The sequence below is a fragment of the Cyanistes caeruleus genome, chromosome 12, assembly GCF_971803275.1.
Source record: "Cyanistes caeruleus chromosome 12, bCyaCae1.hap1.1, whole genome shotgun sequence".
In the NCBI taxonomy this organism is placed as follows: Eukaryota; Metazoa; Chordata; class Aves; order Passeriformes; family Paridae; genus Cyanistes; species Cyanistes caeruleus.
The window spans coordinates 8,490,960-8,503,078 of record NC_141712.1 but is presented as its reverse complement, the minus strand read 5'-3'; the positions used below and the strand labels follow the sequence as shown (position 1 = coordinate 8,503,078).

General features: G+C 37.0%; 1 protein-coding gene across 2 annotated transcripts in view; it reads left to right on the top strand.

Annotated features, from left to right (window-relative positions):
- Positions 1 to 11,557, top strand: part of ITFG1 (integrin alpha FG-GAP repeat containing 1) — a 72,205-nt gene extending 60,648 nt beyond the window's left edge. For both annotated transcript variants that reach the window (XM_086847135.1, XM_086847134.1), the window contains exons 15-18: positions 4,931 to 5,055; positions 5,903 to 5,985; positions 7,579 to 7,696; positions 11,009 to 11,557. In XM_086847135.1, the coding sequence (XP_086703261.1) occupies positions 4,931 to 5,055; positions 5,903 to 5,985; positions 7,579 to 7,696; positions 11,009 to 11,068 (386 nt within the window). In that variant the 3' untranslated portion in view covers positions 11,069 to 11,557. The remainder of the gene's footprint in view (positions 1 to 4,930; positions 5,056 to 5,902; positions 5,986 to 7,578; positions 7,697 to 11,008) is intronic.
- The last annotated feature ends 562 nt before the right edge of the window (positions 11,558 to 12,119 follow it).

Here is a 12,119-nt window from a genome sequence, read left to right as displayed (position 1 = left end):
ATTAGGGGGACTAAGGAAAAGAGGCAGCCAGCTAGGGAAAACAGGGAGACAACCCTAGCCCTTAGAAAAATGAAGTTACCATTGTGTTATTTTAAGCAGAAAAGAACTCTTTGACCACTAGAATTTTTTTCCAACCAGTGTCCCCCAAAGGCAGTATGAAAGGAACAGAAGTAAAGCTTTCAACTAAAGCCAAGCAAATCAATTTCTCTAACTTTCTATGAAGCTTCCAAGTTTGAAGTTGCTAGATTTTTGTTATATTGTTTGGGTTTTTTTTCCCTGAAAGGTTCTTTGTAAATTCTTAGGCATATTACATGGGTTTTTCATTACTATCAGTTATATTCTCCCCTTTCTCTTGCACTAAGTGGTTCTGGCATATTTTCAAATAAAATAAGGAGCTGCCAGCTTCAAGAAATGGGGAAATACTCAGTTCAGTTTAGGCCAGTGCTGGTAATGGCTGCAGAGTAAACATCCCTGCAGGGTTCCAGCTGTGCAGGGAAGGGACACACGGTCACTGCGATTGCACCCACATCTGGGACTGCCTTTGTCCTGTTCCAGCTGTTGCCTGGGTGTTGTTCCCAGCTATGCAGCAATACATGCAACCTCTGCATGGCAGGTTTTGGACTAATTTTTGGTTTTTCTAGAATGCATATGTTTGTCTAATCTATATAAAAGAAGTCATTCATGTGCCAGCCTCAGTGTTCAGGTATGTAATGGTTCAGAAGAATTGACATGCAAGTCTGAGACTAAAAGATGCACTTTTGGAATCCTAAATAGTATTACTGAATTATGAATTACACAGGATGGTTTTTAATTGGCTAATTAAATGCAAATAATATTTCATTAAGAAAAGCATAATAAAAAAATTTATAAGGAACGCTTCAGGAAACCACAAGTTTGAAATGAGATTTTTCCATTAGTCTTTCCGTTCTGTGTAGTGATCTTGCATGTTCTAGTCTGTTATTTCAAAAAATAAGTTTATTTAAATTGACTGAACACTATCAGTATTGTGCATCTATTTCTGTAGGTTCAATGAGGCTGTTCCTAAATCCAGTACCACGTGTTGTCAGTGCTGGTTAAACAAGAGAAGCATTGCTTCCACATGGAACTGCAACCACTTTCCTCTCACAAAGTTAAATTCTTCAGTCAGGAATAAGCTGTTGAGGACATTTCAGTTCAGCTCAGGGGAGAACAGGCTACCCTTGAGCTTTCAGCAAGTTTACATCAGGATAATGGAAACAGAAGGAAAATGACTTAATTCAGGTATAAAAGAACAAGTACTGGATGTGTCACAGACAACACATGGCTCTGGTTTTCAAACAGACTTTAGAAAGGTTACGGTATGAATTGCTTCCAATTTTATTTGCCAGACTTCAGAGGTAGGGTGATTGATTCCAAAAGGTCCAGAATGGTTTCTGAATATCCAACTCTTCAAAATCTTCTGAGGTTCAGCTGCCCAACATCATTAGCTTTTTCTTACAAATTTGATCTCTGGTAGGTTGAAACCACAGAAAACCGTGTCCTAAAATGTTGAGGATTTTGCTCTGCTGAAGGTTTTTTGAAGCAATAAACTTCATGGTTCATGATGTAAAACAAGAATATATATACCACCACTAATACCAATACCATAGCCCATGATATCTGTGTGCTTTGAAATGGCATTTTTGAAACAAGAAGCTTAAGGCAAAAGACACAGTATTGAATACTACTCTTCAAAGTAGTATTAAAAAGAAATCGTGTAGCATGGTCAGGAGAAGGTTTTTTTAATTCTTGTTTATAGTAACAGTTCTACTGATAAAGTAAAACTGTGAAACAACAGCCACTTCCTCTATCTTGCCTACACTGACTTCCAAAAACCTAAAGAACAATTTGAATGTGAGAAATCCGTGCCACTTTCCTCCTTGAAGATGCAAAACTATTTTCAGATTTTTTTGGAACAAGTAGAAAGCTGTTTCCAGTAGTTTTACAAGAGGGAAGATTTCTGTGGTTGCTGTTTAAATTAAATTTGAAATATTTTCATAAGTAAAAAATTAATTACCGGTGACTGGGAACTTCAGATAATGTCAACAAACTGTTGACAGTACTCTCTTTAATTTCTCTTTTTATTTTTCATCTTGGTTCGGGGCTTTTATGTTTCTCAGGTGAGCAGTTGTCATTCTTAATTACTTGGTTGCAATTCTAAGTGGAACTTTTCAGTAAGCATCAAACAGAATTTGTGATAGATATCAGGTGAGGAAAGCAAGGAAGAGTCTCAAAGTTCTCCTGTGCTTAGTCAGCTTTAGTAAACTGGAACCTTCGACCTGCTATCATCCTGCTTAGCTAATACCTCCCAGTTTTAAAGGCAAATAAAAAATAAGTGTGTGCACATTTCTGCCTGCTGTGTAGAAGAAAACTTTCCTTTCTGACCTTTGCAAATCATCTATTTACATCCTGAAGCGTAAGATTTCATTATCCTTATCTTAGTAGGCATAAGAACCAGCGTTAGTAGCCATGAAATTATTCAGTGCTTTAAGAATTCAAGCTGCAGTATGTGACTCTCTAACCTCTTTAAGGCTGACTGCACACAGTATATGACATTTTCTTTTATTCTCCTTAATTTAGTTGACATTCATTTCATTTGTAAGATGAAAGAAGAAAGCAAGTTGCAGTCTTCTCATGATCCTAAATATTTCACTCAAAAGTAATTCTAAAAGCTTTTCGATGTTACAGCTGTACCTTGTTCTTTTGGGGAAAGTCCTTCAGCACTCAGCATTAGTGAAACAAATTTTATAAGAAAATCTTTTTTGATGTTGCAGCATGATCCTGTAACAGGTCTGGTTTGTTTCTGTAACCAAGTCAAATTAAATACACCCACCTTTGCTCCTTACAACTTGTATGTTTGTAACTGCAGGTTTCACATATTACGTAACTCGAGAATTATTCCCATTTTAGATTTGAATGTTGACAGTTGGAGATTGAGCAGTTTAGCCAAGATCATGTTAGGGAAGTCAGTGGCAAGGCAGGGACAGACTCAGGACTCAAATCCTATGCTGTCCTATCCTGTTTTATCTCAACTTACTGGAAGAGAATCCTTGTTCTAATAGAGAAAAGCTGCTCAGTCACTGCTTTGTGCCACATCTTCTGTAATCGAGAAATCTACCTAACAATGTGCACAGTACACCTTGTCTTTGCCATAGAGACCTGAAAGTACAAATCTGTCTTAAGTATTTCCTTGTCTGCTTGCTCATTACATGGTTCTTCATGGGGGAAAAAATAAATCTAAAACATGTATAATCTTTAGGAAGACCATCACTGTTTCTTTTTGCTAACAGCATTTTAGCTTAGTGGAAAGATAACTGCATCAAGCTGATTTTTCAGATCTCAGCTGACATCTATTTTGCTTTTTAAAATAAAATTACTAGAACTCTAAACCCACAATAATACAGAATATTTACCTCCTGACTAAACAGGCCTATTTCAAAACATGCCTGACAGCATATGGCAAGCGGCTTCCTCAGGAGCTGTAGGGAAAGGGAGGTTCACAGAAACAGAACCCTGAAGTAATCACTGTAATGAACAAAGGTTCAGAATCACCAGCCTGCGCTGCAGGGAGTAGTTTGTCCCCAGAGGAGCAAACAAGAGCTGAAGAGCCACTTCTGGAAGTGGGTGTTGTGTCTTTGTTGTCCCTTGTGCTGCTGTGTTGTGGCCAATGCTTGCACTTACTGGCATCTCCAGGAGCCAGGAATGGGGGGGTTTGGTTTTTCTTGAAAGGATATTTGGCTTTGCCAAGGAAGTGGTGGTGGTGAGTTAGGAGTTCTTGCTGGCCCCTGTGTTCACCACAGATGTGTAGAATGTTGTGTCACACAGCCAGTGGGCTGAGGTAAAGTGCTGCCTCCTGAATCGAGCCTTGGATGGGAGTGTGGAGAGGCACAAAGGCATTGGCTGTAAATTCATTACAAAATATGGATTCCTGTTCTTCAATTCACATTCTGTTGCATTTTGTTGCTTAACTTAAAATTTCCAGGCATGATCTATTTGGGGTCAAAGCTGAGAGAAATCTGATGCTCTAAAGGTATTGACTAAATCACATCCTTGTGCAAAGCTGCTTCTGTTGGTCACAGAAACCCATTTGTGGTTGTCAAGTGTCCTTTGCATTCATTCTTGTTTATCTGCTGAAGGCTGAATTCACTGTGGTGCTTCTGAGGTGCTGATAGCATTCCTGCTGTGGAACCAACTCACTTGCTAAGAGAACAGAAAACTCACACAGGATCTGAATCTGTTGACCAGAAAGTGAATATTACAAGATTTTTTTTATTTAAGTGGAATACCTGGATACTTTGAAAATGGGATTATGCCAGTGAACTTGTTGATAACTGCAACACTTGTCTGTTTCCCCACTGCCTTTTCAGTAAACCAAGAATCTTATTTTCCACCTACAGTTTCTCCTATAATTATTATTAACTTGCAATCCTGTTTTCATTAATTTATTCTTTGAAAATCTGTTCATGAGAATTTACTTGGTTAATTTTATGACACAGTAGTAATTAGTGATTAACACTGATAAAAATTAAAGTGAACCTTCACATGTTGAGTCCAACCATGTAAATCAATGGGGCAGGAGACTTGGCACTAATATAAAAATAAAGGCAGATTTCTTCTCAACTTGTAACAAATAATGGAGAATTGAATTAACATAGAAATGGTACTCAAAAGAATTGTCTTGTAAAGTATTTAAGTTTTTCTCCAAGTGAGTGCTCACAGGTAGTTTGGAAATGTGGGAACAAGCCTTTAAGAATTAAGTCATCATGCAATTGGTGAAAATTTTTAAACATTTTATTTCTGACTGGGGAATGTGTATTTGTGTAGCAAGTTGGTAGTTTAGGGGTTGAGTGAGTGATTGGAGGTTCTTTTCCCTAAAATACCTACTTGAGCTTCCTTTCTGTTTTCCTTGCAGCTGGCCAGCTCAGCCAGTCAGCACATTACGCTCTCCAGCTGCCCTACAACGTGCTGGGCTTGGGCCGCAGCGCCAACTTCCTCGACCACTTGTACGTTGGCATCCCTCGGCCCTTAGGAGAAAAGGTTGGTTGACATTTAGGATTGTCAAGCTAATTATTTATGGTGCTACCTTTACTAAGAGGCTGTGGATGGAAATACTGCTGGGACGCTTTCTTTTCATTTTCTGAAGTAAGAATATCTAAGAAGGAAGTTTGTGTACAGAAAGGTTTGTCACATTTTTTTGAGGGGTATATAAGCTCTGAAGCCAAAATAAAACCAAAAGATGACTGAAAATGTCTGTAAATGTTAGCACAGGTATTCAGTGCTTGTTTGTAGGGCAAATGGGTATTAGATCTGAGGGTCCAATTATTCTGGACTGCAGTAGCTGCAGGGCTTTCCCAGAGTTGCTCTGGCTGGGCTGGGACTCACATAATCCCTTCTGCCTCGGTGATAAAACCATGGGCAGTGTCATGGCATGGGGAGATTACTGTGATTCTCTTATCTTCTCATGAAACATAAAAGTGGGGTCCTCACCATTTTCAGTCTTTAAAGATCTGATGGTACTGCTTGAAAAGTGAGGTACTCAAATGGGCTGAATTCTGACTTGGGTAATTGTTTTCCCTGCCTCCTTTGTAGAATCAGTTCTTTTCTTCTTTCTCTATTATGTTGCTTGGTATTTTTAAAGCAGATGCTGTGTTTCATGTCAGCAATAATTATTTTGCTTTTTACTTTTGGGAGTGGTTTTAAAGCATTTTGGAGCTTTCAGAGTAACAGGTTTATACAAAGATAAAGGTATTAATCACTTATATTTAAAGTTTTTTTTAAAACACACTTTTTTATTTCCCTTTTTGTGTGTTTCAACAGAAAATTTATTTGCTTATAAGTGTGTTGGTTTGTGAGGAATTGACACAGCCTTTGTTTTTTCTTTTAGTCCATAAGAAAACAAGAATGGACAGCTATCATACCAAACTCCCAGCTTATAGTCATTCCCTATCCTCATAATGTTCCTCGAAGGTAATGTCATCATTTGGATTTGTACTTCCCAAAATTACATTAATACACAGTGTAAATGAGGCATTATGTGTAGGTTTAGAAATAGTTATTTGTATAGAAAGTTACTGAAGAACAAGGGCAGGGGGTCAGTGCTGAGCTGGAGCTGAAAATGCTGCTCAGGTATTTACACAGCCTCTCAGATGGTGCCCATAAACAATCAAAACCTATTACCGGCTCAGACAAACAATCCAAATGTATTACCAGCTCCACTCCTGTAAATAATAACACACTTGCTAGATTTAACAACATCCTCAGTGACAAATTACAAGCATGGTAATGGTTGAATTAAGCATTTTGTTTCACCAAACATACAATTTCTGTCTGGTTCCATAGAAAGGCTTTGCTTCAGTCCTTCTGCATGCAGTAGCTGTTGCTACAGGAATGAATTTTCTCTTTAAGTAAAGGTGAATGGGTTATTTTCACGAGAGCTTGAACATGGAATTCACTTTGCAATTAAAATGTTTCTCCCAGAAAGAGAGCATGTTTCTCTTTTTGCTATTAATGAAAACATTAGTCAAATATTCCAGCTGCGTTTTGCCGCTTGATCTACCAGTGAGGTCAGTTGCATTTATCATGCAGAAATGATTCTGACATCAGTTCAGCAGTTAATTTTACTAGAGAACAAATAACAGTGGAGAAGTGATGTGCTGCTTGAGTTGCTAATTAACAACCACAGAAATAACATCTGCCAGATGAAAATTTAGTTACAGTCTTGAGGTATTTAAAGGTATGTGTTATGCAAAACAATTTCTGTTATCATATCCTTAAACTATTTTTGCTTTTGTGTAAAGAGTGTTTTCTGGACATTGTAGAATAGCAGAGGATGGAATCCACAGAAGAAATCAAATTTCATAATAGCAGCTTCTCATTTTTTTTTAACATAGGTATGTGATTTCCTGAGAGGCCTTAGGACAGAGCCTGCTGCTGACAGCTTTCCCATGATAGGAAACCTGTAGTACAAAAAGGGGATTCCCTGGGCCTCAAGACCTCACATGATTTGAGAGATGTCTTCCAGGAGCCCTAAAGTGCTTAATTTTGTTGATCTTCAGCCATAATCAACTGCTTATATTGTCTAGAACTGCACTTGTCCCTGGGTAAATTTCAGAAAAAGAGAACTGGACTCATGAGCCTGTCCAAGAGGAACTTCTCATGTGGTGGAAAAATCTTCCAGGGTTATTTTCCCCTGCTGCTCCGTGTCCCCAGGCATTCCTGTGAAAGGTTTCCGTATGCATTTTACTTTGTCCTAGTCAAGGGCAGGAGGTAAATCTCCTAATGAGAAAAAACTCATTCCCTGAGGATATCCATAGCATTCATGAAAAGTTAAACAGAAACTGTACTTAGACATGGTATTGCTTGAAAATAATTATATTAAACCATGTATTTCCAAGTAAACATCATTAAGCTTCAGTCTCTAAGTAGAGCTGCTCATTTCTGTGGACAAGGTTGTCACCTGTCTTACCCTAACAGGTTCTTTTCATCTTTGTAAGTAAAATCTGTTTTCTGCTTCATAATGAAGGGTATTAATGTTTCCTTGGATTTTCTTCTTTTGTATAGCTGGAGTGCCAAACTGTATTTGACCCCAAGTAACATTGTACTGCTAACAGCTATAGCCTTAATTGGTGTCTGCGTTTTCATCCTGGCAATAATTGGCATATTACACTGGCAAGAAAAGGTAAGCTAATTTACTAGAATATTTCTTGTATATTTTCTATACTGTGTAACACTCCCTAATATTTTACAGACCTGTACATTGGGGGTTATTTTTACATTTTTCTACAGTATAATAATTTCTGACACGGACTGAATTAAGTCGCCAAAGGTATTATTATTAATTCAATGTTTACCACAAGTTTAAAAATTGGCATTATTTTTATTTAAGCTCTAAGACACCTGAGGATGTCCATGTTGCTCTTCATTTCCTTTTTCCCATTAAGCTGTTATTTCCAACTGAAATGAGCCATCTTTGTTTCATATCTAAGTTTTCCATTTTGCTGTTTTAAGAACTGTTTTGGAAAATGGAATATAAACTCAGTTTACTTACCTTGAGTTCTGCTGGTAATCTAAAAATAAGGAGAAAGTCTTTTGTGTATCTCTCTTTGCTGGTTGCATTAACATTAACATTCAGGAATGTATAGGGAGTTAGCCATGCATATTAGCTGCTTTGCTCTGTGGGTCTGAATTACACATGGAGGGTATAGAAATCCATTGATTTGAAGAAGCATTTTGAAAGGGGTCTTTCATGTCACCAAAGAAATGCATTCCCATTTTTCTTAACTATGCTCAGTTCACAATCATACCCAACTGGCAGAGTTGCCAATAAATGTTACTACATAGCCAAACCATCATCTTAGCTGTCAGATAAAATTACTACACATTCTGACATGGTAGAACTGTTTGTTTTTGTGCTCGTGGAAATAAAATGACCTTGTTAAACATTCAGATAAGCTTTGCGCATGCTTCATATTTAAATGTTATTTGTCTGTCAATCTTAACTCTTCAAAATGTCAAATACAGTCTCCAAGTAGTAATAAAGCTGGGAATAAGACACACAAAGCAAAGAAATACAAAGTTTATGGTGGCTGTTGTTAGCATGTCCTGCTGTACCAAGAAAGCACTGTGTACTGGCAGCTCAGGGCTGGACTTTGAGCTGGGGAAGGATTACCTATGTATCTGGAGAAATGGAGATTTAATGGCAACATTTAAAACATTTTTTACAATAATTCAAGCACTGTAGTGTACAGAAGGACTCAGCCCAGAGTGAGTCCTTTTAGAACTGTTTTAAGTCTCAGGTATGTGTGAATGAAGTGTTGTATTGGTTACATTGTAAACTCATTTCCAACTCTGCAGCACAAAATAGGCATAAATATTTGGACAAATTGTGTGTATTTTCAGACCACTGTATAAACGTGTTAATTGCTATTTTTTTTCCTATGGATTTTTACTTTCCCAGTGTTTCAAAGTGGTTGAGATACTGAACAAATACAAATGTTCAGCAAAGCTGTTTTGTTCATCACTGACATGTGTAAAGTTAAACTCCAAAGTTCCTTGTTTCTAAGTTTATTCTTAGTTTACTGTCTCTCAGCAATCTTCTCCTAAAAATACTGTAATGGCTAAATGTCTTTCCCCTGCAAATCTCTGGAGTACATATAGCAAAGAAAGGAAGGGGAAATGAACTGGCACTTAAATCTTTCCTTTCCCCCAGAGGATATATATGTCTGTAAGCTGCAGTGTTTTATTCAGCAGTTTAAATAAACCCTGGACTTTGACCCCTGCAGATAAATAGTAGCAGGAGCCCTTTGTCTACAGTAGTTCTTACACACTCCTCTGCCAGCCAAGTACTGGAGTACTGAAATAACTGTAGGGTTTAGGGGTAGGTGTTGTTGTCTTGCCTTAGAAATTTTTAATGCATTAAAGAAAAAAAAAGCTTTGAAATCTCAGTTACTAGATTTTAGTTTTGATACATCAAATGAAAGACAAATTGAGGAAGAATTGACACCATTATTTATCCTACAACAAATACAATTTTCCTACATTTGCTGTGGCCCTCGATAGTCCTTATTCTCATTCTTGACAACTTGCTTTGGGGTTGTGAAGCTGATCATGGAAACACTGCACAGTGATGGAAATACTGCTAGAGAGGGTTTGCTGGATCCAGCAGAGTATCAGTTACTGTCAAATTTGAAGCAATAATTTTTTCAGGAAGCATACAAGAAATGGAGAGGAAATTGTTTTCTAAGTGAGACTATGAAATTTTGTGGAATGTGACAAGCATTTCAGTGTAGGAAAGAGTGTGCCACTCCCTCCTTCCCACCCCTTTTTTCACATCCAGAATACTACTGACACTGATAAAGTCCCTGCCAAAAAAGCCAGACTGATATATCTTAAACCTCACTGACAGCTCTGCTGCTGCTACAAAATGCAGTAAAATCCATATTTAATCCAATGGAGTTGCTATCACACATAAACATTGTGTAATGAGGAAATCTTTGGCCTTGAGCCAAAGCAGATGATGAACTCCCATGGCAGAAGATGGGCAGCGATTTCTGCCACAATTGTTGTGTATTTTTATCAACTGAGACACAGTTCTGAATGCCCACGCAGCACCTACTGGAGAGGCTTTTCTTCATTTTACTCCTTAAAAAAAAAAAAGAAAAGAAAAAACATGGGTCTGTGCAAGCTAAAAAGCATTTCAGTCTGCTTTGCCAAATTCTCTCATGCTGAAATTTACACATACTGTCTGTCATGACAAAAGCACAAGTTTGCACTGTGTCCAAGAATCCTTGAAGAAATGCTTCCATTCTCTGTTAAGTGCTTTAGCACACAAGAGGGGACGTGGGAGAGGACATGTTTTTGCACATGACATGGATTCTAGGTACAGTTTAAATATGTTGCTTTTTCCCAAGCACCACCCAATTCATTCTTTCAGCAGGTCAGTGTGTGTTCTGCATAAATAAGCAGGGAAATGCATCCTACTTCACATTTTCATAATACAAACAAAAGACACAGAACATTTTTCACCTACTTTTTGCTGTTAGTTCTTGGTTGAACTGCCATCTTGCTCTAAAGTTGTATTTAACAGAATGTTTTTTTAAATGAGACTCTTCGTACATGTAACATAAATTACATTTACAGTTAGTCCAGAGTAATTTCATCTTATATTTGTAATGCAGACAAAATGCATACCAGGAAACAGTCTTCAGGTTTGAATTATTCCTTTTAAAATGCATTATTAGAAATAACAGAAAATAATGGGTCATAAATACTACAATAGCAGAGCATTAACAGCAGAAGCCAATTCTGTGTAGATTATTGCTATTTCAAGCTGACATAATTTAAAAGTTAATTGTTGGGGCTTTTACCAAGCCTTTTTGCCTTTTGTCAAATGGCTTGAAAAAAATCAACCATTCTTTGACACTTGACAGCTCATTTCTGTAACAGTATTGCTCTAGATTCCACAAAGTGTTTTTTTATTATTATTTTTCAGAAAGCAGATGACAGAGAGAAGCGACAGGAGGCTCATCGGTTCCATTTTGATGCTATGTGACATGCCTTAATATTTATGAAGGAGCTGCTACTCATTTGCTTAATTGAAAGACTAAATTCTGATTTTTAAAATTATTACCATGAAAGTACTGTTGGTGTGTTATTTGTAAATGTTGCATTATCTGGTATTTATTTGGAAAGCATTAAAATTAGACCTGAATGTGTCACAAGGCCTTTCAGTTAAGAGACTGTATATAATAGCATTTGGCCTTTATTTAACAGAACTGTAAATTTATTTTTCTTAGTAAAGGGATCAAATTGCATGTACCATTGTTTATGTACCAATTCTTTAGTAATATTTGATAGAAAGAAAGGTTTGTAAATGAAGTGTAGCATTTCAGTGAGCAGAATACCTTGTATCACTTTAATTGGTCTTGTCCTTTATTCATTCCTGCAAAACAATCTGGTTTTTGAAAATTCAACTTGTGCAATTTCTCAGATGACTTAATTGCTAATTATTTTGACTGTATTAAATGGTGCTTAACCTAAAGTATTCTGTATTTTTCTTTGTTTAAACCCATATGTGCAATAGTTAAAGAACTTAGGAATTAGAGAACTGAAAGGAACTTGCAGGGTAGTGCTAGTTCAGTCATCCTGGGATAGATGCAGTATTTATGTGTGCTACTTCTAGGGCAAAGACAACGCATTAAAAAATTAAAATCATAAAAATATATCAGCATTACATAAACCGCTTTTATAATTTAACTATAACCACATTATTTAAGAAAGGTATGGGATTTTTTGTTTGGTTTTGTTTTTCAAGAAGTTAAAAGAAACATTTTCGAGGAGGGATTGAGGATTGACGCCCTAAAATGGATTGCTAAGTGATAAGCTATGCAAAGATTAAATTAAGAATGTAATAGGACACTTAGAATAATGATGCACATTTTCTGTGTACACTGCTATGCCCAAATTTCATGAGGCTGTGATAATGACAGAAGACATGTCACTCAACTGTAAGTATTTTAAGTGGTGATAAAGTTACAGTTGCTCTGTGTACTTGGGATCCTGGAAGAATCTCTGAGAATAATCATGCTTTTATATACGTGAGT